This window comes from Grampus griseus (genome assembly GCF_964374135.1).
Source record: "Grampus griseus genome assembly, chromosome: 1".
Classification (NCBI taxonomy): Eukaryota; Metazoa; Chordata; class Mammalia; order Artiodactyla; family Delphinidae; genus Grampus; species Grampus griseus.
This window is the reverse complement of record NC_139017.1, coordinates 56741779-56768242: the sequence shown is the minus strand read 5'-3', so window position 1 is coordinate 56768242 and position 26464 is coordinate 56741779. Positions and strand designations below refer to the sequence as shown.

Sequence of the window (26464 nt, the reverse complement as noted above, 5' to 3'; positions counted from 1 at the left end):
CAGAATTATTGTCACAATCTACCAGCTTGGAGTTCTTTAATAGACAGCTCAGTAAATGCACCTAGGACCTTCCTCCCCTTCCCCTTATAATTCTTAGGATCTAATCAAGGAGGGAAAAAATTATTTGAAGGTACCTGTGAAGCATGCATTGGTAGCACACATGCATTTAAACAGAGCATCAGTGACTTGGAGATGATATTTCTCAAATCCTATTCTCAAAGAACAGCCTGGAAAGGATCTGCCACAAACTGTTCCAACAGACCCTACAAGTGGAAGACTTGGCTATTAATAATACTAGGATTATTCCACAAGAGGACTACTGAGTATGAACTGTGAACCCCAGCTTTCTGAAACTTACCATCCTTCCACACATTTTGTACGGCTGATAATTGTTGAGATCCTAATTAGAGAAGTACCTGCCGGTGAAATGCCACAAAGAGGAAAAACAGTACATGTAATCAGGGTTTATTTAAAACAGGGGTGCCCAAGGGACTTCCCTGGTGGCACAGTGGATGGGACTCCACACTCCCAGTGCAGGGGGCCCAGGTTCGATCCCTGGTCAGGGAACTAGGTCCCACATGCATGCCGCAACTAAGAGTTCACATGCCACAACTAAGGAGCCCAAGTGCCATATCTAAGGAGCTGGCAAGCCACAACTAAGACCCAGGGCAACCAAATAAATTAAGTAATTAATGTTTTTTAAAAAATAAAACAGGGGTCCCCAACCCCAGGGCCAAGGACCGGTACAAGTGCGAGGCCTGTTAGGAACTGGGCTGCACAGTAGGAGGTGAGTGGTGGGGGAGTGAGTAAAGCTTCATCTGCCGCTCCCCATCGCTCCCCATTGTTCGCATTGCCGCCTGCACCATGTCCCTCAACCCACAGTCTGTGGAAAAACTGATCCCTGGTGCTAAAAATGTTGGGGACCGCTGATTTCAAGGCTGTAGTAAGGCCCTTAAAGAAAATAAAAACAAAATGGTTCTTTATGTCTCTAAAAGGCACCCATATGTTTAAGAAAAGGCCTTCATTATATATCCCTACAATAACAATTATGCTGTGATTTATGCAGGAATAATTACTAGTTTTTCTTTTCTTTCCGGAAGAAATTACAAGAATCTCTTAACAAGTGGCTGTCTTTGGAAATCACTGTCTGTCTTTTTTAACCTAATACATATATTGATTTTCTTTTATTGTTTTAAGGACCACAGGAGTTCTTTGGATAGAGAGAGTCTCTGAGTGATAAAATTTTGAGTAATTTCTGTTTTAGTTTTTATTTATATGTTATTTTCCAAATTTTGTGTAATCAACATTATTTTACTCATTAATGAGAGAAAAAAACCTTTAAGTTGCAAGATTTTAGGGAATAGACTTATTTGGTATGCTTCATTTTAAATAAATGATACAAACAGCTATTCTTTCTGTAATATGTATTAATCAACTTTAGTACATCATTTCCCTACTCAAAACCTTTGTCTAGAATTTAAAATATTGGTCCCTTAGCATAACACACAAAACCTTTCATGACCAACTCCCATTCTTTTCCTACTTCCTGGCCTTCCTCTCATATGCTAGCCAGATGGAACAAGATGAAATCTCTAGACGTGCTACCTTTTTCTCAGTCCTGTGGTGCTTCTGAAAGTGTTCTTCCCTCTACCTGGAACATCCTTCCTCTCCACGTGACCACGTGAAAATTTTCTACTTTTTTTCTTTAGAATGTTTCTCAAAAGTTTCCACCCTTAAATGGGCACAGAAATACATTGCTGGTGGGTGAAATGATACATCTTTTAAGGAGAGCAATTTAGCCCTATATATCAAAATTACAAATATACATACCCTTCAACCTAGCAATTCCACTCCTAGGAACTGAACCTATAGATATTCTCACACTTTTGTGAAATGACATAAAAAAGATTATTTGCAGCACCATTGTTTGTAACAGCAAAATACTGGGAACAACTCTACATACACATATATTGGGAGTTGGTTAAACATATTACAAAAATAGTGAAATACTATGTGGCTATCAAATAAATAAGGAATCCTTGATGTACTGACATAGAAGAATCTCTAACACATATTGTTACATGAGAAAAGCAAAGGAAAATAATGGGACACCAAAAGTTCTGTAAAAAGGGAGGGGAAGAATACACACAAATTTGCTTGTATTTGCATAAAATATTTCTGGAAGGATACTTCTGAATAATAAGAACTTCACTGGGACAACATGAACAACTTCACTGGATACCATTTTATACTTACTGAAATTTTAAATCATGTGAATGTGCTACTTATTCAAAAGGTAAAACTGTAAAAGTTTAAAAATCAAAATGCTAAAAAAAGTGTTCACATCTTTTGATAGTATCTCTGTTTCCCATACTCTCCTCCATCATCTCCTTCATTCATTCATTAGAATATTGGACTGCAGATATTTTGTGCCAGGTGCTGTGGTAGGTAGAGAGGGGAAATAAAAACAACCTGCAAGGACACTGAATCTCAAGGTACAACTCAGAAAAGCAGGTAGAATATCTCATTTCAGTGAGTGCCCAGGGTGGGGGATGTGACAGGCACACAAAAGGAGAGGCAGGGATCTAACCCATCTCTAACAGTGCTCACATCACTGCTTCATAATAACTGTTTACATGGCTGTCTCCCAAACTAGATTGTTATTTCTTGGAAGGTACCTTAAAGGTTAACACAGTGCATTGCACATAGGAGTTATGCATGTTAAATGAGCCACTGAATAAGCCATAACAGAAATAAGCAATGCATTATTTTTTAACAGTTAAGAACTAATATTTAAGTACTCAGCTAGACTCTAACCTAATTCTACAATCAATTTTATAAGAATTTAGTATAAAAGTCTGAGGATAAAAAGATTTTAAAAATAACTTTCCCTATCTTATGTGTACAGATATTTAAGAATGCATCCAATTGTCACAAACATATTATCCACTGCAGACCATGATTATACTTATGCAGTGCTTCATTTTTTCCCCTCCAATACTATCAATTAAATATGTACAGAGAGCATACAATGCACCAGGTACAATGCTGGGCTGCAGATACAATGGTAAAAAAAAAAAAAAGACATAGCCTTCTCATGGAGGTTACGTGTTAATGAGAGACTAATCAAATAATCGCACAAGTTTCACAAGTATTTTTCTATATACTCAAGAAGACAAAAACTGACAGGCATGGTCAAAGTTCTCCTAGGTGGCCATAAGGAAAGGAAAAGTTACCTTCATGTCTCATAAAATATAAGTTAAATGTTATTTTAGGGAATTATGGAGAGAATTCAGTGTCCTTGAGCTTGAATGGAAAAAATATCTTTATTTTCCTGAACCTCTGAAATTTATCAGCTTTTTTTTTGTGTGTGTGTGGTACGCGGGCCTCTCACTGTTGTGGCCTCTCCCGTTGCGGAGCACAGGCTCCGGACACGCAGGCTCAGCGGCCATGGCTCACGGGCCCAGCCGCTCCACGGCATGTGGGATCTTCCCGGACTGGGGCACGAACCCACGTCCCCTGCATCGGCAGGCAGACTCTCAACCACTGCGTCACCAGGGAAGCCCTATCAGCTCTTTTAAATCATGAATGTAGGCAACAATCCACTGCAGTATTTGTGATTCTGTCATCAACAGACCTTACAGATATTTTCATTCACATTGCAGTAATTGCATATATCTCAAAATACTATCTATATTTATGACTTTTTTAGAATTATAGTAGTTATTCTACTAGCTACCATATCTTGTCATTTAATGTGTTAATAAAAAAAAGCACATACTACTGTATCATAAATCGGATTTTGGGGGGTAGGGAGTGGGCAAAATGGGTGAAGGTGGTCCAAAGACATAAACTTCCAGTTATAAAATAAATAAGTCCTGGGAATAAAATAAATCCTGGGGTTGACACATTAACTTTAGTTAATAATACTCTATTGTATATTTGAAAGTTGTTAAAAGAGTAGATCTTAAAAGTTCTCATCACAAAGAAATAAACTATGTGCAGTTAACTAGACTTATTTTGATCATTTTGCAATATATACATATGTAGAGCTATTACGTTGTACACCTGAAACCAATATAATGTTATATCTCAATGTTCAAAAATCTTATTCTTCTCTATTTTGATACCTATATTTCAATATAATTGTTTTCCTTTAATTTAGTGTATTTTATGCATTTAAAAAGTTTTCTGATAAGGGGTCCATAGACTTAACCAAACTGCAAAAGGAGACAGTGACCACAAAACTGCTAAGAATCCCTGAGCTATAAAGGTTGGAATAACAATGCCAACAATTCCATGGTTGGCACACAAGGAATCTCACTGGAGAAAAGAGATTTCTGTTTTTAATCATGTTTGGGAGGGACAGGAAAGAAGAGTACTGATCCACTTAAAAGTTCCAAGAAAAATGAAAAAGGGTAATAGAGTGTTTGCTAAGCTTAAATTTCAATCAGGTTTTACTGTATTTTCAATGTGTATATGTCATTTTCTGATGACAAATCTGTGGATATACAGCTTTGGTGAATATAAACTATGTATGCTGTTGAGAAACACAGTGTTTATACATTTTAGATAGCTAACCTAACCATGACGATCACATAAAAAGTCAATTATTATACATGTGGTGGATGATTGTTCAGCAAATATTTGTTTTCCTCTCTTCCAACCTGTAAGATGGGGTATACTTTCCTGACCCACTATGTTGGAAGTGGCCTTTTGACTTGCTTTGGCCAATGGAACATGGACAAAAATCAAAGTGTGCTAGCTCTAAGCCTAGGCCTTTAAGAGCCATCAAATGTTCCTAATGACCGGGCTTCCCTGGTGGCGCAGTGGTTGAGAGTCCGCCTGCTGATGCAGGGGACACGGGTTCATGCCCCAGTCCGGGAAAATCCCACATGCCGTGGAGCGGCTGGGCCCGTGAGCCATGGCCGCTGAGCATGCGCGTCAGGAGCCTGTGCTCCGCAGCGGGAGAGGCCACAGCAGTGAGAGGCCCGTGTACCGCAAAAAAAAAAAAAAAAAAAAAAAATGTTCCTAATGACCACTCTAGGAACTTCTAAACTCTGTCATGAAAAGAGCACACTCCAGATAGCCTGCTGATCTCAGAAGAGTGAGAGGTGTGGAACAACAGATCTAACCAAACCTGGGTCCTGAGCCGAGTAAGCTCAGCCATGCCCAAGTATGCCCAGCCATGTTCTGCCAAACGTTGCCACCCAAAGACTCATAAGGCAAAAGATACATGCCTATTATTATCTGCCACCACCAAGATTTATGGCCGTTTGCTATGCAGCAATATCTAAGAATATATGATAAATAATACTCTTTAAAAACCTCGACTGACTAACTAATGCTCTCTGTTCTATCAAAGAAGTCTGATACTCTGGGCGTGTTGAACTCCTGTGGCTACTAGGCTGTTCCCACAACTGAATTTATGCTTAAAAAAGAGTTAACTGAACTGATTCCCAAACATGTTTATGATCATAATAAAATGAATGTGAAAAGAAACTGAGCTGCTATTTCTATAAAAACTAAGTTGAGCTATTTGGAAAGGCAACAAAGATGACTGGTTAAATACAAAAGTCACTGTCACATTAAATGGTGGCAATGCCACCATCGAAGAGGTAAAAATAGTTATAAAAAAACTGTAAAGTTTGCTTTAGATTGCTTTATGAGTTTATTAATTTATTGTCCCTCTTCAGGAAACTGAAATGACAAAGCATTATGTATTTCAGAACTCCTATTCAAAGGCATCAAAGGCCCTATAACAAAATTGATAATATGTATTTATGTTTTAAATTAAAATAAATGTTTATGTGAGTTAGTATGTACTATTTTGAATGCTTCACCTAAACTAACATTTTCTGTTAACCAACCAACTACAGGCCTGGCTGTGTCAGATAAGAGGGTTTCCTCAATATTTCAGCCTGTTAGAAATTCTATTGTGGGCATTACAATAATCAGAGCAACGGTGTTATTTTTGCTTGTTTTGTTGCAAATCCCGTTCATAAGCCAGCCTGTAGTCCTTGCATTGAATTTGAATGCCACAATTTGATTTCATATTGAGCTTGAGCACTGTGGTGAGTTGTTGTTTTCTTTTTCCTGAAAAGATCTTTGCCTCATGTTTATTTTTTTCTTTGGTCTTGAAAAACTCTTTCTTGATTTTGACAACTGGATCATTTCATTTTTTCCAGATGAATAATCACAGGGCAGCGTAAATAAGAATTAAAACTAGCCTATGCATGAATCTACTGATGGATTTCCGTCAACATTTTGCTTTGGGTTCTAGCAGTGTCCTAAAAAAAATTTTTTTTTAAACATCTTTATTGGAGTATAATTGCTTTACAATGGTGTGTTAGTTTCTGTGGTGAGTTTTTGATGTAATACTGGCTTCTCTGATAATTTAATCATCATTTAAAATTTCTGTTACCAAGTCTAAAATCTGATTCATTAGACATGAATACAGGCCATGATATAAGGAATAAAACCTCAATTCCTTCTTCTGACTTACAAAGCCCTACATCATAACCTGACCCCCAACTCCTCCCCCAGCCTCATTTCTTACCACTGTCTACCCCTGGCACATGGTGCTCCAACCACACTGATCCTACTGTTTTGCTAGTATATCAAGCTCTGTACCACTTTGGGGCCTTTCTCTCAGAGATTTCCTCTGCCTGAGCTACTCTTTTTTCCTTATTTTCCCTTGGATGTCATTCAGATCTCAAATGACACCAGTGAGGTACTCACTGATTACCCAACATAAAGCCTCCAATTAAAGACTTTAATTACATCACTCCATTTTAAGTCTCTGCATAACACTTATCACTGGCTGATAAGTGATATCATTAGCTAATATTCATGTCTTACCTCTCCTCCAAATAGTATAAGATTCACAATTGACACAGGTCTTTCTTCCTCACACCTAGATTCCCAGGACCAAAAATACAGCATAGCACATAGGAGCAGATCAATGAATATTTTGGATTAATTACTAAACCGAATGCAAATATGGGTGCTAAAACAAACAAAAAACTAGAATAAGATTTTTCAGTCACTGTAGACAAGCTATGATTTTATAAAACAAAAATTTTACATATTATATGTTTCATGTCAACTGCTCCTGTAACACCTTCTGAAAAAAATATTTTGAATTGACTCACAAATCAACCCCACCCCCAGAATCAAGTATAGAAAGATTATTTCTCAACATCTGAAACAAGATTAAATGCAGAAGAGTTCTAATTATCATAGAAGCTGGTTTAATAATTTCATATTTAATAGCAAAACAACCTAAATGATCTTTAGATAGTGAATTTATAAAGTCTTGCTAAATGTTAATCTTTTATTTCATGATTTTGTAAAGGAAGAATCAGTTCGGAATTATATCAGCTTATATACATATACCTCTTACTATGTGTTGGGTATTCATAAGTGCTTTAAGGTATTAACTGACTTAATCCTGTAAGGCGCTTCTAACATGCTTCCAATTTCACAGATGAGAAAAATGAAACTCAGAGAGGTCAAGTAACCTGCCCAAAGTAAATGAGCTAGTTGGAGGTGAGGTGGGATTTGACCCAGATAGTTTGGCTCCAGGGTCTGTGCTCCTGGGCTCCACTCTATACTATGTCACCTCCCTTAACACTCAGATTTTTCCCTGAAGAATCTACGGTTGTGATTCAGGGGTAGCAACTGAACTCTGCAAATGACAGAACTATAAATCTGAATGCTGTACGGCAGCCATATTCAGCCATGGGATTGAAGAAGCAGAGAACTTGGGGAAAGAGATAAAGTAGATGCAAAGAGAGAAGTTAATTAGATGGCATGAGATATGGAAAATGTTTGCCAGCATCAGTCTAGTACCAGCTCTGCTGAACTCCTGCCCTTGTGTTTAAAGGAACACAACCTGGTGCCCACATGATAAATTCCCTTCCTTGTTTAAGAGAGCTCAAGATTTTATTACTTGCAACCATAAGAACCTTAACTCATATCAAAACTAATAAACCACATGAGGGACGATTTGGCTTCCTGTGCTAAAGTGAAGTTGATGAAATACTACCAAAATATGTTCACTTCAATAATAATGAGAATGTAAAATATTCAGATAATAACAGTTTTTAAAAATATGGATGAGTCAATTGGTGTTATGCTTTATTTTAATCAATATTTTTGTATATGCAGTGAAGATTTAGAAATAACTACTGATTTCATTGTTTTCTCTGTCTCTGGCACAAGGAATTGCTCTGAATTTTTTTTTTTTAATTTGGCATGCTAGATGAAATCTATGTGCCAACCCAATAAGAAGGAAGTAATTTCAGAAAGCTTACCCTCATCTCCCAGTTATACAACAGAGAAACTGGAGCTCCCTGAAGAGCTCCCTTCCTTTACCGCACAGTGCTGCTATTTTGGTATCTGTCCATTAAGAACATATATCCAGTGCTAATAGAGTATAAACATGTGTTAGTCTGGGTAAACAGTTTTTGTTAATGGACAAACCACTGAACAACCGAGTCTCTTACAGTGATGCTGTGACCTAGAATTTCAAGATGTGGAACATAATAAAGCCAAAATGGGCCATCTTTTCTCCATTACATGCTTGATATCCAACTTTCCCATTCAAGCTGACACAACAACAGTCTTGCCAATTTCATAAGGTGGAAAGCTTACAGTAATTTTCAACTTGTCTCAATCATTTACTCTTCTTGTATAGATCAGCTGCTTGCTTCTTCCTAAGGAATACTACTGTACCTATCCACTGCAAGAACTAAACATCATGTGTGGACTAATTTCTTTATTCACACTGCTACTGTCAAAGTGTCAAGCAGTCCAGACTCCTGTCAACTCAATTTTTAAAGGGCATTACAGCAGGTAATACCCTTTAAAAATTTTTTTCCACACGCGATGCGGCCCCCATCAGTCCACTACTGCCTATTACTGCAATAATTGATATATCTACTCAGCAGATGGTTCGCCCCATATAAATCCCTCTTATTAATTCCACATTGCATTCTCACCATCCTGAGGCTCAAACCTAAGATCCTCTACACCCCCAACCCAACGTCGCCAACCCCAGGGCTGTGGACCGGTATCGGTCCGCAGCCTGTTAGGAACCGGGCCGCACAGCAGGAGGTGAGCGGCGGGCGAAGAGGGAAGCTTCACCTGCGGCTCCCCATCGCTCGCGCACCGCCTGCACCACTGAACCGCCACCCAGCCCCCAACCCCTTCCCCGTGGAAAAACTGTCTTCCCTGAAACCGGTCCCTGGGGCCAAAAAGGTTGGGGACCACTGCTCTACACCATCTTCACGGCAAAAGGCTTCAAGTTTCCTGTAGGACTGATATCCTGATAGTGATTCCCTAGTCAAACAAAGCAATTAGCCAGGGTTACCCAACTAGTCCATTTTGTCCATCCCACCCCCTGCCTTCTCCCACATCCCTGTGATACCTCATCTACTCACCCACTCTTTCCTTTAGGCTTTCTCCAAACAGTGACAAGGGAAGACAGTAAGTAAGAGCTTTCACTGTGCTAAATACAAGCGCTCTCATTTTAATGCTTGAAGTAATCTAGTGATGTAATGCTACTATATCCCTCATTTTTCAGATGAGGAAACTGAATCTTAGAGAAATGAAGTAATTTACCAGTAAGTAACAGATGTAAAATTTGAACTGAGGACTGTAACTTTAAAGCCTCTGAAATAGTTAACTTCTTGGCCTCTGCACAATCTGTTCGCCCTGCTCAGAAAGGTCCTACTACTCTCTACTCACTGGCAACACCTGATCAGCCTTCACAGCCTCACTCAATTGCTTCCACCCCCTTTGGAATTCTGCCTCCACACTGTTCAATCAGTGGTAATTATTCTCCACTTCGTTCTACCCTAAAAGAGTAAATATCAGCCCCATAAATACTGATTTTGCTTCTCTTTTATTTTATCGTGAGGTCTTTGGGGGAAGGGGTATTGTATTTATACCCAGCATGTGCAATAACCCAAAAATGTTTGTAATATTACATACTGGCCTCTACTAACATACATTGGAAAGCAGTATTCCCTTCATAACCACTTTATAGATTAAAAAGTTGAAATAATTCAGTAGAAAATAAATTAACATTAACATGAAATATTCAAGCTCGACAGAGTATGCATTGGTTATTAGGCTTTTCACTGTTTAAACATTAAATTGAATATTCTGAATTTAAATACATATTCAAAGCCTTCTTTTGGAATGCATAATAACTGTAACAGGTGTGATCTTTTCCCTTTATTTATACTAGTCAGATATAAAAATAATTAGAAGTGGTGGAGGTGGTAGAGAGGAATGCTGGCCATTCCACTAGGAGACAGAAGGTCCTGACAGGAAAACTTCAGAGACTCCCTCCTTCACTTATTATTCCTTGTGTGAGCACTTGTGCTAAGGGAAGGATTGTGGGGAGGGGTACAGTTTTGTCTCACAATGCAAGAGTTAACAACCAAAGCCTGTGAATGACCAAAGAAAAAATAATCTGTTGGATTTAAGGAAAGGCAAGAATGCTGCATCCAATGAGGCAGCTTTATCAATGCTCGAGTCATTTTGATTAAACCGGATTTTCACCTTACATACCAACTTATTCATGTTGTAATTTAAAAGTTGTTAACTTCTGCTAGTGGTGACTCTAGGCCTTTGTTTAGTTTATCTTAGCAAATACAGCACTGATCCACGTAATCTTATGTTGTGTGTGTGGATGATAAGAGAAATTATGCTTGATTTTCTTATCCTTTTTCTTATCTGTCATTTACGAAAAGGACCTCTGTAAAGGGATCTGTGATTTTCCTGAAATATCATTCATTTTTAAAGGATCAATAGGATATAGCCATATTTTTCAAAGTGTGAATCAAGACATTTCTGAAATTAATGGTTGCTCACAACTAGCCTTTAAACAATTAAATATAACAGAGCAGAAGAAAAAACTTGAATACATCACCTGGTTTAGTCAAATTTTCTTTTAGTCTTGTGTGTACAGTGTCTTATATTTTTCACTATATGTCTCCATCAAAAATATCAGAAAGGGCTTCCCTGGTGGCACAGTGGTTAAGAATCTGCCTGCCAATGCAGGGGACATGGGTTTGTGCCCTGGCCCGGGAAGTTCCCACATGTCACGGAGCAACTAAGCCTGTGTGCCACAACTACTGAGCCTGCGCTCTAGAGCTCACCTGCCACAACTACTGAGCCTGCATGCCACAACTACTGAAGCCCAAGCGCCTAGAGCCCGTGCTCCACAACAAGAGAAACCACTGCAATGAGAAGCCCGCACACCTGAACGAACAGTAGCCCCTGCTCACCGCAACCTGAGAAAGCCCGCACGCAGCAACAAAGACCCAATGCAGCCAAAAATAAAAATAAAAAATAAATTTATAAAAAAAAAAGTCAGAAAGCCACAGAGCTACTTATGAACATGAAAAGATTCAGTGTCCACACCAAAAACACTGTACTTACTGGTATTCTACCATTTAAGGAATCAAGATAACTCTTATTATGAAACAAAGTCCAATTACAGAAAGATATTTAATTAATTCTGTACTAAGAAAGTTTCTAAATACCCTTGCAATAGTCAACCTAAACCCAGGGGATTTTATATGTTAGCAAGAATATAATTTGCTTCACAGTGCAGTAATAAATCATATTGAGAAGCAATATGATTTTATTTTATACTATAGAAAATCTGAGTATTTATCTCTTTCATACAATTTAAAGGGTTCATCTCAAAGCAAAAAATTCAATATGGAATCAAAAGCAAATGATAAATATTTTATCTTACCACAATTTTAGTATAACTTTCCCAGATAAACTAAAACCAAATACCACCTCCAAAAGATGTTACCAGTAAATAAACTATTTAAAATTTCAAATCTGATAAAGAAAACTCAGTATCTCCAGAAAGTTCTGCAATTAAATTTAACACCCGAACGTCTATACTATTTAAAAGTTTGGTGTACAGAGCAGTATTTTGTGTCTTTATCACACCTCTGAGACTCCACATTAGGGACCAAATTTCATATCAAATAAACTCCAGGGCTAAATCCCCTTTGGGGGAGCTAGAATTGCATCAAGGCGTAACATATATCAATATGTAGAATATGGAAGAATGTTCCCTGGTAAGCATATTAATACTCATTCATTCATTCATTCATTTTTTCTCTTCCTGTCTCCTGTAGATGTGTGAGCACACAACCTGCACACCCCACAACGTCTTTTATTTATTGAGCACATGACGCTCTCCATGACCCGGTCACTGCCTACCTCTTCAACCTCCTCTGTCCTCTACACTGTGTCACTTTACATCTCCCTGTTTTTGTTTCTTCTCCCCTCTGGCCTGGAAAATTCCTATAAGGTTTTGAAGACTCAGCTCAGACCCCTTAAGAAGATCTTGATAGGACCATCAGAAAAAAGTGAAATAGAATTCTGAATTCTTTCATTAAGTTTTCATGATGGAATACTGCAAAATTAATGGCTAAAATGAAGTTTAAAGATTATCCACAACTGTGAACTAACCTATCCTGACTTGGTATATATAGTAATATTTATGGTTAACTAAGAATTGGCAATAATCTCCATATAATATATATAATTATAAAAATAGAAATTATACTAAATAGGAAAAGAATGCAATAGGCTGGATATTTCTTTATTAATGAACACTTACAGAAGTATATTATGGTTTTGTATTTGTTTTGTTTTTTTTTTTGTCCAGCTGATTCTTTTAAACTGCAGCTATACAACATCTACAAAAGGAGAGAGTGTAATGAATCCCTGTGTACTCACCTTCTGTTTCAACAATTATCAACACATATTCATTTAGTTCACCCACGTCACCAACCCCTCTACTGGATCATTTTGAATCTTTGCAGACATTAACTATCCCTACCTATCTTAATCATCATCATTAACTATATCCATAAATCTGTCCAAATCATCACTTTAAACATAATCAAAATATTACTGCATACACAAAAATTGAATAATTCTCCTAATATCACTAAATACCTAATTAGTGGTCAAATTTTCCCTATTATCTTATAAATTTTTTTATGGTGTGTTCAAATCAGCATTGAAACAATGTCAGTACACTGCATCAGGCTGATATAACCCTTAAGTCTTTTTAAATCAACCTATGAGTTCCCCCTCACCCTTTTTTTTATCATTACAATATATTTTTGGAAGAAATTGCCATATTATGTTTAAGGTTCCCATGTCTTAAAATAGAGAATTAGGATTTCATACTAGTAAGATAATCATTACCATATACTTGTTCATTCTGTTGCTTGTGATGAGTGCTACTGAATATAATGAATAAGACGTTACTACAACAATAGTTAGGAAAGTTTGTTAAAAGGTATGGATCAATGGCCATTATAAGGATGACATCTACAGAGAAGAAATAACAAACACTCGCAAGGACTTTGTTTTTCTATTATGCCAGGACATACAATCTAAGACTCTTGGAGAATGGTTAAAAAAAAAATTTATAAATCCCAACTAAGATTATACTCATAATAGTTCTTAGTAATAATGTAAAGACTCTGAAAGTTATTTGATTTTTAGATAGTTCAATTCTTAATGTCTATGTTATGGCCCACTGGTAAAAATGCTCCACACCAGAAAGACTGAATTATACGTGTGTATATGTAGGTGGTCTTCCCCAAATAATCATACACATACATACAAGGCAAACATGTGGGACAAATTTATGTTCGGCACTATAAAACTCCTCTCAACCTCACTACATAAGAAAGCATTAACCTAAGTGTTACTCCTAGGACACTTTTAAATGTACTGTTAAGGTATAATACTGTTTAGTTATGTAAATAAATCCTTGAAAACCTGTAGACCTTTTTGTAGCTGCAACAATGCCAACAGCAATACTTCTATTTTAATTCCCAGGAAGTTATGCCTCAATTGCTACAGGAGTATAACTATCATATTAGAAAAGAAAAAAGAGCCCCAGAGTAGTGTGCAAGGCCCCACCTACCATAGACCTGGGCTTGCTGATGGCCACCAGACTAGTGAGGAAGTCTTCATCGTGCAGCTGGCTGAAAACATGGGCGTCATAGGCTACCATAATGGAGATTTCTTCCATCATCTTGCCAGCTGGCCTTTCCACAGCAGCAGCTGCTGCCCCAGCTACAGACCAGACTATCCAAGGGAAAATCCTATGGCAGCTCAGTGCCAATGCACACACCCACCTGAGTTTGAGGGGGTGAAGTGTCAAAATTCCAGAAGGAGAAAAGAAAAGTAGCTGCTATCATAGGCTTGTCTAGCAATTCATCCCCAGTAGAAAACTGAGAGAGGTCTCTTATCTATGGAGGAAGTATACACTATAAACACCTTCTGCATTCTTAACAGAGCAGCTGGGAAAATTCAGTTTTTGGAAATCTTCTTTAGACTTCAAAAAGAGAAATAAAAGTCTCCTGTGTGGAAATATCCAATAGCAAAAATGCAAAAACAAAAACCAAAAAACACAAAAGTTGATTTATTGTTATGTTCTTGATAAATAGAAATTTTTTTAGTTTATCTTCTTACTTCTGTATTATATCAAGATTCTTCTTCTTGGAGGAGAAGTGGATTTTCTTACTGCTTATTTTTTCACATTCATAGAAAATAGATGGCAGCCTTTAGATGTTCAGAATTTATAGAATTCTTGGTGCAGTTAAAAATTATCTCCTGAAGTACGAAAAAAAAATAAAAGGGTTCTTTTTTCCCTCTGAGTATTTCTGTTAAGAAAAAAAGTACCAAAATATAAAAATGAAACAGGGACTGCAATATCAGTGAATAACCATTTCCTCTTCTCCCACTTAAAAAAACATGACTATTTTAAACAGAATTCTTGATATTGAGAGCTTAGTTTTTTGTTATTCTGAAAGCAACACAAGGTTCTCATTTCTAAACTGATTATTTTTCTCTCATAGATAGTTGTTCTCTTGGTCCCTATTTTTAAGCTTAGAGGTTTCTTTTAATTACCCAAATCAGCAGACAGTAATGAACTATTGGTGCCTTAGCCACCAGAAGCGTTTTTTTTAAAGTACAGCTGGAGACCGTAAATGAACCTCAATGTGCCCCGATGAAAAATGTGAAAGCTGCCCATAATTATCATTACAAGGTTGCCTAAATCACCAGGAAATATAATGTATGCTAATTTCCATGGGAAAAGTATTAAGCAAATAAAAAAGGGGGGGAGGACAGATAAAGCTCCTCCAAAAGTTGTCTTTCCAGTATTTCTAATTAAGCTATTATCTTCTCTGCTTTTTATAGATTATGACACTGCAGTACCAAGAGAAATATTATTTATTAGAATTAGAAATCAGTTTGGCAATGTTGGTCTACAATCAAATACAGATACTGTTTGGAACTCTTAGTCCTAATTACTAATAGCAGTATTACATTGTCTAAGTCTGCTTTTCAGAAAACAAAACTTGGAATGAAATTTATAGTGTCTATTTTTCCTTGTTTTTCTAAAATATTTCCACCTAGATGAACATGATTACTTAAATAGTACCTGGTTCCATTTAAATGTGATTAGAAGCGTTTTGCAATACTATAGCATTCTAGATTACAAACGCGCGCACACACACACACATACACGGAAGGGAGAAAACACCTTATTGCTAGGAAACAGAAGCAAGACTAATAGGCTTATTTAAACAGAAAATGCAATACTTTAAATAAATCCTCAAGATTAAAACAGCTTCAAACTGAGTTTGACCCTTGTTGGAGCTGGTAAAGCATTTTCACTTCATTTTTCCCTACAATGCAGCTCTGCCTTTTAAGCATTATTTTCCTTAAAAATTCTTCCAGCACATTCATCTTAACGCTGACTAACCAGGTAAAAATTAAATGGTCGTCAGGAGACAAGGTATTATAAAGCGTCAGGCAGTTCATACCTTTTCAATTCCTTTTTATCTTTTCAGAAGTACTTTAAAGGATACTGTGAATCTCTTCGTGCATTCACTAGCACCAGAAGGTTTCCGATTTATCTTGCAGGACCATTTTCTAGCTGTGAAAGCAATTCCTCTGACTTTCATATTTTCCTTTGCTCCAGTGACTCAGTGCTTCCACAATGCTATCTGACTCAGGTGCACTGACAAAGACACCTGTTGTGGAAGGTAAAGAAACTACTTCCCATAATGCCTTATTCCCTGCTGGCAACCACCCAGGGGCAAACAAGAATTATAACCGCATTTGAGCAGTTGCCTATGCACCCTGGGAGAGCACTTTCGGCGTAACAATAGGTAATCATCTTGGTTAAGAACACTTGTAACCAAGAAAATAAAAAAGGCCAGGGAAAACAATAATAGTTTTAGGTGCTGTGTGTTAAACTCATAAAATTTCTAAGGCATCAGGGATATAAGAGTGCAAAACACTTTTAGAAACATAAAGGCTGTAAAGACAGTTTTAAAATTACAATAACAAAAGCTAACAATTTCAAATAATTAAGTCCTTTGAGAATTCCACACAGGTTCTTAGGTAAACAATTAGGTACCTTTAAAATGCTTCTGATTTATTACCTTCAAAAGACTCTTCTAATTAGCCACAGTGCCTTAGAATTATTAACAACATTTCACGCCTAAATGCAAGAGGTCCTCTCTCATAGCCACAGTGCATATGTTTTCTAGAGCAAGGACTCCTCTAAGTTTGATGGGCATCCTTCATTTTCTGTCACCCTTAAATGTTTCTCCATACTTCAGAGTCTGGGAAGCAAAAATTCAAATGTTCCTTTTGTCATACAGTTAAATGTATATTTGTGGTCCCCACAAAAAGCATACTTTTTGCAAACCAATGATCTATCTAAAAAATTGTCTTTGTGTTCTCTTTTCCTAAAGATATTTTCTCCAGTGTCAGAAATAACAGCTATCGTACCCTCCCAAACTTCAGGAGTCCTTGTACACAGCCATGTTTACATAGAGTACTTCACTCCCTTGCAAGACATCTTTCTTACTCTTTTGCCTTTTCCCCGGTGAACTGAGACCCACTTATCTCCCCGGATGGTTTCCACCTGAGCTTCTGCCCTCCTCGACTTCACACTGTGCAGCTCCACTGAAAAAAGGCGTGGGGGTGGGGAATTACCTGAGATCAAGGAGTGAAGTGCCGACAACACCAGTTGCTGCTAAAATTTACCAGGAGAGGATTGGGTATCAAACAGGCAGCAGAAAACAAGGCACTCGTGGTAACCAACAGAGGGGCTCCAGTTCCAGCAGGAACCATCTAGCTGTCTGTCCCAGGGCAAGTCATTTAACCTCCCGAGGTTTCAGTTTCCTCATGGTCATGTAAATTGAGAGGGATGGAATATATCGGAGGTTTTCACGTGTGCTCAGTTTGCTCAGAAAGAGTCAAAAGCAGTGTGTCCTATTTCCCTCCACTAAATAGGCTTATTGGGGGATTTGAAGGTGAAAATACCTTTTTAATCTCTATCAGAATAAAAAACAAAGGGGAACAGTAATCCCAGATGTTAAGAAAGTGCCCCCAGGGTTGCTATAATGTGTCCCAACAAATGCAGTCTGCTTTGTACCCTAATTTGGATTTTCTAACATCAACTCTTCTGCTTTTAAAAGAGGGTTTGGTGACAGTTGCTACACTTTTTATTAGCTACTCTTTACAGTCTTTCTATTCAGAAGCCAAACTGCCTACAAATTAATTTTCACAAGCCTCTCTAGATTTCATTAAGATAAAAAGAACAAATTAACAAATATCTCCAAATATTTTTAAATGCTGTTTTAAAATTTTTACACAGATTTTACTCTGTTAGCTGATTTGTTCCCAACAGCCATTCTTCTAGGATTATTACTATTTAACAAAAACATACCTGGGTCATACTAAATGAGCATGAGTCTAATAAACCATTCCTGGCCTTCAGAGAACATCTATTCTCAAGTATCAAATTTAGAAAGAGCCAAAACAAAAATCAAGAGAAGCCTGAAGAAGATGTGAACTTTTTTCAATTTCTGTGTTCTCCCCAAATGCAGCAAAGCAATGTAGTTTAATTATGGGAGTAGTATTCTTTTTATCCACCGTCAAAGTAGCAAATACATTAAAAAATGATCACACATCATTAAAAAATTATCTCACCTCACAAGACTGGCTGTAAGGACCCTTTTTCCCATGCCTCAGGTTCTACTTGTTGAACATTCTCATCACAACAGCCATAAAATCAGGATAAGACAAAAAGGAAGACAAAACCACTAGGACAGAAATATGGCCTAGAGGGCAGAAAGGTCTTCTGTGTCCCCCACATGTACCGGCAAAGCCCTGTAGAGACTGTTCTTCGTTCCCCAGTGGTCTTTGTCTAATCATTCAGGAACATCTTTATAGATTCAATTAACATATAATAGATTCAGTTCAATATAAATATTCATGAGGTATACCTGACTCAATTTTAACGGACTGTCACAAAATGTTCATGGTATTGACATAAAGAACTCTAAGAAAGACAAAATTCTACAATTACTTTCTTAATCACAGGAAAACAATATTCCAAGTAGGTTTCTCTTTACACTTAGGAGTGTACATTACAGAACCCAAGTGCTCTAAGTGGCGGAACAAAAGATAAAATGAGAGAGAAACCACTGAAGTATCAACAGAAGAAAGATTTTCAGAATACTTTGGATTTCAGAATAGTCCAGTAACATGCTGAGTTTTTACAAAGGAAAAAGAACATGAAGTAAAAGATAAATAAGTGAAATCTTAGTTCTCTTTAAAATCATGCAAAGGTAAATAAAGAAAACCATTATTCTCGCGTCAAATTCCAACCATTCAGCTCATTATCTTTGCTATCTTTGCTAGTAATTGCTAGGCAAATTCAAAACCTCAGAAAACACATATTCTTTTAAAAAAAAAAAATCCCCAGAGTTAAACTAAGAAAACAAAAACCAGTGGGACATAAATACTTGCTTAACAGTTACACTGGGTATCTTACTTCCTCATTTGCATCTCACTACAAAGAATGAGGGTGAGGTACATTCCAGACTATGAAAGAGTAGCTGCAACTCTTTAACAAGTCAGCTTTCTACCTCTTTTGTAACTCTGAAATCCACAGCCAACTATTAAAAACAAGACAATAGGTCCAACATGGAGTCACTTATGCTAAGCCCCATGTCACCAAAGACTTTGTTACAGTTTCCACTCTCCCAGAAATGAAATCTTAAACCAGGAGTCACCTCATCAGCACTAGTTAGGTAATCTGCCTGATAGACCCCTGCTATCCCCTAAAGGAAAGTAATCTTGTGATAACCAACCCACTTTTTTGCTTCATGTAACTTTCTTGTTCCTGCTCCCTTCTGCCTATAAAAGCCTTTCATTTTGTACGGCTCCTTGGAGCTCCTTTCTATCTGCTAGATTGGCTGCCGCCCTTTCATGAATTGTTGAATAAAGCCAATGAGATCTTTAAAATTTACTCAGTTGAATTTTGTTTTTTAGCACAACGCATTCACTTAAATTTTACCTAACCAAAAATAAGCATTGCAAGTGCTCCTAAGCATTCCCTGATATTTGCTATCACCCCAAGCGAGGATGGTTTCAAACACATCTAAGAATATGAGTAATGCTTCAGCTTGTCTCATTTTGAGCAGAATATACAACTGAATTGTAATTGCAAATAACTTTACCTTAATTTCTAAAGCATTTGAATAACTTTTTAAAGTTTTACTGACCACTAAATCAAACCATTCCACATGGAATATGTTTCAAATTCCTTTTGCACAAGGTCAGAAGGTAGGTTTAGAGAACAACAAAGTGTTAACTCGTCTTCATTCAAGTGTTCATTTGTCTCAAGTTCTTCCTGTAGGGCTGGTGACCCAACCTGGATAACTCTTCCAAATGGGCCCTCAGCTCCCTGTAGTATGTCATATACAGAAGCTTGCAGTGGTGGACCTGGCTAAAATCCTGCAGTTAAAACTGGAAGAATTTAATGGTATGTGAATTATATCAATTAAAATTAAAACAGAAGCATTTACTAAATGCATGCAATATGCATGAGGAGGGCTTATAAATGTGTAATATAGTAACATATAATCTAGTTATAATAATGACTAATATATACTAAAAATTCTTCTATAATAATAATGCAGCTAGTATTTAGTAAGTACTCACTATGTCCTAGACATAGAATCTCATTTAATCTTTGCATAAGTCAATGAGCTAGGTACTATAAATATCCTTGCTTTATAGACGAAGTAACTAAAGTGTGGAGAAGTTTAGTGATTTGACTCCATTCTCACAGCTAGAAATGGAACTGACAGGATTCAAAAACAAGCCTGTCTGGCTGCAAAGTGCGTGCCCTTCATGACTAAAGGAAGATAAGCGAAGTAAGCAAACATGTACGGAGAATGAGCCCTGTGCCAGACACCACCGCTTCTCCCACGCTGGGATCTCCTTGACACTCACACACTTAAGGTTACACAATACAATACACCATGTCTGTCAAGTCATATTAGGATTGTTATAGAATTAAGTCCTTCTGCAGACAGGAAAGTCTTCATGGAAAAAATGGATTGGATTTTCATAAGCAAAGTGAAGTAAGTTTTTTAGAGAGAAAATAAAATTAGCCTGGCCAGAGTGGTGAATTTATGTTAGGTAGAGTAGGAGGTACAGTTTCAAAGGCAGATTTGAATCAGCCTGTGGTAGGTTTCCAATCTCAGGTCAACAAATTTGGAATATAAGGTATGTAGGCCAAGGGCAGTCCTTGAAGACTACAGGGTTTCTGCCTTTCTAGCCTCCACTTTTTATCATTAGAGAAAGTATAGCATAATGGTTAACACATGGGCTCCAGGGTTCAAAATACCCTGGCTTGATACAATGCTCTGACACATACTAGCTGTTTGACCATGAACAAGTTCCATAAGCTGTCTCACCCTTGGTCTTCTCATCCATAAATGAGAAAATGATAACAGTGCTGATATTATGAGGAATAAGGTAATGCACATAAAAGCCCTTAGTAAGGTGCCAGGCTCTATAAAGTATTTGATCAGTGATAGTTGCTGTTATTATCAACATTAATAAAAATGATGGAGAGTTCCCTGGTAGTCTAGTGGTTAGGATTCGGGGCTTTCATTGCTCTGGCCTGGGTTCAATCCCTGGTCAGGGAACTGAGATCCTGCAAGCTGTACGGCACAGTGAAAAAAAAAAAAAAGAAAGAAAAAAGATGACTGGAGCGGTAAGATCATCTGCCAAAAACTGAGAAGATAGAATATAACCTTTAGAAACGAGGTGGGGGTCTCTTCTCAGTACATAAGAACACAGTCAATGCCTCCATTTTCTATTTTCTTGTCCAATTAACAAAAATCCTGAAGGGAGAAATAAAAGGTGTCACACAACTCCAATCCTGTACCAGTTTTCCCTACACAAGGAATCTTTCTAGATGTTGCTTTGTTTAAGAGCAATTTGGTAATTTACACAAGTCCTTCTGTCAGTAACAACTGAGGCAGGTCAGAGGAGGTAAAAGGTTGATAATGGGGTGGGAGGGGATCTCTTACAGTCTAGCTTCCCTCTCCAGTTTCCTGACTACAATGCAAACAGAGCCTAATCAATTACCTCTTATTAAATTGAGCAATTGTGACAAGAACAGGGAACAAAGAGAGCATTTGTTGTATAACGATATTCATCGGTTATAACCTGATCAAGAAAACACTGTTACTATGGGCTATCATGTGGAAATACATAATCCTTCTTTCTAACTGTATTATAAAAAGATTTTCCAGTGTTCATTTGGATCTTAGAGTCAAAAGAAATATCCTATGCAATAGTTTAGAGTAACAGCTTATCCAGAAGCTTAGAACTGACCAATAAACCTGTAATCTACTTCGGTTCAAAGATATCAACTGAATTTGATTAGGGGTGAAGACGGAAGGAGGGGAAAAAACCCACAAATTTAACAGTTATTGTGCTGAGGGGAGCTTTAACTACATTGTATCTCTTTTTAGATTTTGCAACAATACTGTGAAGCTGGTTTTATTATCCCCATTTTACAGAAGAGGAAACCACTGCCCTAAGTTTATTTGAGATCACACCACTAGTAAATCAGAGACATGATTAAAACCGAAATACGTTATTACAAAAGCTCTGGGGTTTTTTGTTTTTTCTCCACCTACAACAAGTTCTGCATAACATGAATTCAAGAGAGAAGAAAAAAAAATTCAATTTGGAGATCCTGAAATAGAAACTTTAAAATTTCTAAAGCGGGACTCTGTATTTCTCTTCTCTTAGTATTTTGTTTTTCATATTATATCATTATATATTGAAAATATGTACTAAAAACTCATTGCATCTGATAATATTATTTATTAGGCATTTGCAAATACAAAGAAAAAGAAAAGACTGGAGGCAAACTACTGACAAGTGCAATGCACACATTAACAGTCTGTTACAACAGAAAATACCATGTGGACTGAGGCAGCATTCTTTGAACTGTCAATGGTGGCTTTCATGATGCTAAAAATTGGCTTTTTCTTTGCGTGAAGGGCAATAGTAAATTGCTTAAAATTGGCTAATAGTAAAATAATAAAAAGTATTAACTTTTTAACAGCAGTGGCAATGCCCAAAGCATTCTAATTTTATTCATTTTGATAAGTTTATTTTTTATGTTCAATCTAAAATTTTTTCCCAAAAAGTGATCATTTCAGGTTTAGAATTGTTATGTGTCATTATAGAGAACATCTCTCTAATATCATGAGGATCATAAAAATAGCTAAAATCCGTATGCTTTAATTCCTCTTCAAATTAAGCAGGAAGTTAAGAGATAATATTAGTGCCTGCATAGATGACCAAAGATTTTATTTTCAGTAAGAAATTCTAATATGATAACCACCTTTAGGCATAAGGACATATGTATTCTGCAAAACATCTTTCTTATTTTAAATGTCCATTTGAGATCTAAGTAATGCTGCAAATGTTTAGGTGAAAAAGGCCTATTTACTAGTTAACCAGATACATAAAGAATCAAAGGCAAAACAAGCAGCTGTCAATTTCTAGAATTTCTGGCTATGCATTCCTTATTATGTTGTCCTTATTATCCTGTACTAAAATTTTCAATGTGTTCTTAAATATAAATTTTAAATGTTCAAAACTGCTATGAAGCTGTTATTTTATATTAAACTTAGCATGCATTTAGGGAGAATTTTAATTATGCAATGTAATATGAGATTATGACTTATAATACTAAAATGACCAACATTTAAATATTATTGAAATAATGGTGAAACAAATTGCTTTAGCTGAGATTATATGTTTCTATACTAGCAAATCTGAATAAATGGTCAGACTGTAAAACCAAATACAAATATGTATTAAATATTAGTGCTTGGGGAGAATTTAAATTTATGTAAATAGTGTCTTTTGCGTCTCCTAATGGCCAACTAGTTCTTTGTCACTTCACTACTTGTATCTCTCTTTCAAAGAGTGCAAAAATAGGGAAAGAAGGACAATCTCTAATTTGTGACTCTAATTGGTAGATGTTATTTCTAATCATCTATGTCAAATAGGCTATGGGAATAAGTTAAAATTAAGAGCTAAAATAAATAAAAGTTTCAGTTTATGAAAATTTCAGTCATCAAATGTTCTAGCCATACTTTCAATTTTCTATTCCCATGTATAAGGAGAACTGCCTAAAATAATTACAGGAAAACTGGCTCATAAGCCTGGCTAAATAAACTTAATATTAAGCAGAGTTCTGGTATTAAACTTTATAAAGGATAAAAGAAATTGCCCATTATCTACCTTGCAAACACAGAACTGAAGCATTAATAAGTGGCTGCTTTTATTAACTATTTTATTTACCATTAACAGTCTTGTGAATCTTTTTTTTTCTTTTCCCCTGGAAAAACTGAACAGTAAGCTGGTCTTGAAGCTAACATGTTAATGTTCAAAGAATTTTTTAAACTTCAACCATAACATTATTTTGTCTTCTCTCCATTCTTCTCCCCATTATCTATTTCCCTTTCTCTGTCTCTCTCTCTCATACATACCTCTCTGAAAAGATTATTTTTTGTCCTAAACTATTTGACTCTTTGGCACATACTGTATTTATATCAGATAGTTCATTATACTAAGTATTCATTTTTACATACATCTTTAAACTTAACTCCAGTTATTCTGCACTGTTCTCTTTATACAAGGGTTGACAATATGAGATGTGAACACAGTATATACGGTTTTACAGATTATAGTTTATTAATGGGTCCTACATTAGCCAATTATAGGTGAATTACTCTATTATTTATAGCTATTGCAGCTTTCAGTAATTAACTATCATTTTTTAAAAAAACACTATTTTACATTAGGATAATATTTTACTAAATATATTCCATTAAAAAAAAAAGCACCTCCGACATGTGGAGAGGATAACTAACCATTATGCAAGATGATATTCCAGGAGTTATTTCCTGTGAAAGAAAATAAGCTATAAATTTGGCCAAAGCCTGCAAGATAGTGGCCATTTTGTAAAGGAGTTTCATTCCAAGACTAAAGTTCTCCTGAAAGCACATGCAATTTGTTTTTAATGCAGATGGCCTTGGCACTATTAATATAAGTTGCCTGTGCTCTTTTTATTAATATTTTTGTAGAAGTGGTCTTTAACTTTTCAACACCACAGAATACAAAAGGAGCCCCAGGGCAGTTGAACAGAGCAGAGTGAAGCAAACAGGTCTCAAATTTGGATAACACTAAAGCTCTATATGCCAGAGTGGGAAGACTTAAACTTCTGACAAGCGAACATGCCAAGGCTAAGTGACAGGAGTCTGATAGGAGACTGCAATGAGATAGCACCACTTCCCACCCCTAGCCCTTATCTCAGATGACTCTTCTGAGATACTTCTGGGTCAAAAAACCAAAAATAAAACCATTATGGGTAATATCAACCACTTCAATTGAATCTCTAAGTATTTCCCTCTCTTAAAACCTTAATGTATTTCTTCCTTAAAAAATTAGCCTCTTAGGCATTAAAAAGCAATATTGTAGAATTCTGTATCCAATGAATTAGAAAACATTTCTTTAGTCAGCATTATCACTGATAGGGTATTCTGTTAGAAAAGAATAACTAAAGCAAATGACAAACACAGAGCAATGTTAAGAGGCTGATGGGAGAAAAGAGACATTCATGTTAAACATACTATGTGTTTTGTTTCTGGTACAAAATATGTAGCATATGTAAATTAACCAAAAAAATTAAAAGGCAGAACTTGAAAGAAATTCAAAGTGAAACAAACTTCCTCTTGATTTTAATGGTCAATAAAGAAATACATAAATTTAAAATAAATAAGTCCTCTAAGGCTTTACTAGATATAGGCTTATTAGTTATTTTGGCGGTTGCTAAGCAACATTCTCTTCTGTAGGGCTAACACATGTGAAATTAGCAGGTTGTCAGAAAAAGATAAATTGAACGCAAAATCAGGGAACAGCATTTGAAAAGCAAAAAGGAAAATGCGTTAACCAGCTAATAAGGTGGTAAGAGAGGTTTAGTGATTTTTGCAATAATGGTTAAGCATTTTGTTTTCCACTGGCACCAAATGAGATGGTACTTTAGCACACTGGTATTTCAACTTTATTGAAATGGTGATGATTATACTCACCTTTACACTCGACAGCCTAATTATTTTGAATATCTCAAATTAAATCAGATCAGGATATACTCCAATTACTACTACTAATAGTGATCTCTATAAATCTCTTTGTCTAACAGTATTTTCTTCAAATCCCCAGTTTCAGGATATGTCATAAGCCTGGTTTACACTTTATCTTAGTAAAGCTATGGCTTCATGATGTTGCTTAAACTACTAGATTCCTGAAAATTTTGTTCTTTAATGTCAGCATTTTGGAATAATCTTTTTTACATCTTACTACAGCAACTCAGTGAGTAAAAAGAAATGCTATTTAATCTATTAGGTATAATAATGGAAACTTTTTTAAAAAGGAAAAATGCAAATAACCAAAGGGAAAATTACTGTAGAATTTCAACTGTTGTTGGGAAAGGAAAGATAGTAAGTAGAATTCCAGTTCTATCATTTTGAGGATTCAAGGGAAATTCCCCACCCTACCCTTGCACTTCTCTCCCTCCTCATTTTTATATTATGTTGCAAATTGTGTAAATGCTGTAGGGTTGCAACTATCAATCCCATTATTCACAGAATCAATTCCTCCCTGAGTTTTCTTAAAGTCCCGTTGAACAAACCTTGATGCAGAGTCTAGTGAGGGTCAACTTTAACAAATGAGTCAACAAAAAGAACCTACAAATGTGATGAATATCTACACGGAGGAGAAGGAAGTGCCTTGTGCCTCAGTTGTAAACATGGCTTGTATTAGTTCTGCAACCAAAACACCATGTGAGCTTAGACAGGCAGCTTCTTATTTTATTTTAAAACAACAGCATTGGGGCTTCCCTGGTGGCGCAGTGGTTGAGAGTCCGCCTGCCGATGCAAGGGACATGGGTTCGTGCCCCGGTCTGGGAAGATCCCACATGCTGCAG

At 36.5% G+C, this 26464-nt stretch overlaps 1 protein-coding gene across 2 annotated transcripts in view; it reads right to left on the bottom strand.

Annotated features, from left to right (window-relative positions):
* LOC309825984 (rab GTPase-activating protein 1-like) overlaps positions 1–26464 on the bottom strand; it is a 655950-nt gene that overhangs the window by 42967 nt on the left and 586519 nt on the right. The window contains exon 1 of one of the 2 annotated variants that reach the window (XM_082659908.1): positions 13991–14183. The exons of the other annotated variant lie outside the window; for it this stretch is intronic. Within the exon in view, the coding sequence (XP_082516034.1) occupies positions 13991–14101 (111 nt within the window). The 5' untranslated portion in view covers positions 14102–14183. Of the gene's footprint in view, positions 1–13990; positions 14184–26464 lie in introns of those variants that run through there. 2 annotated transcript variants of the gene reach the window in all.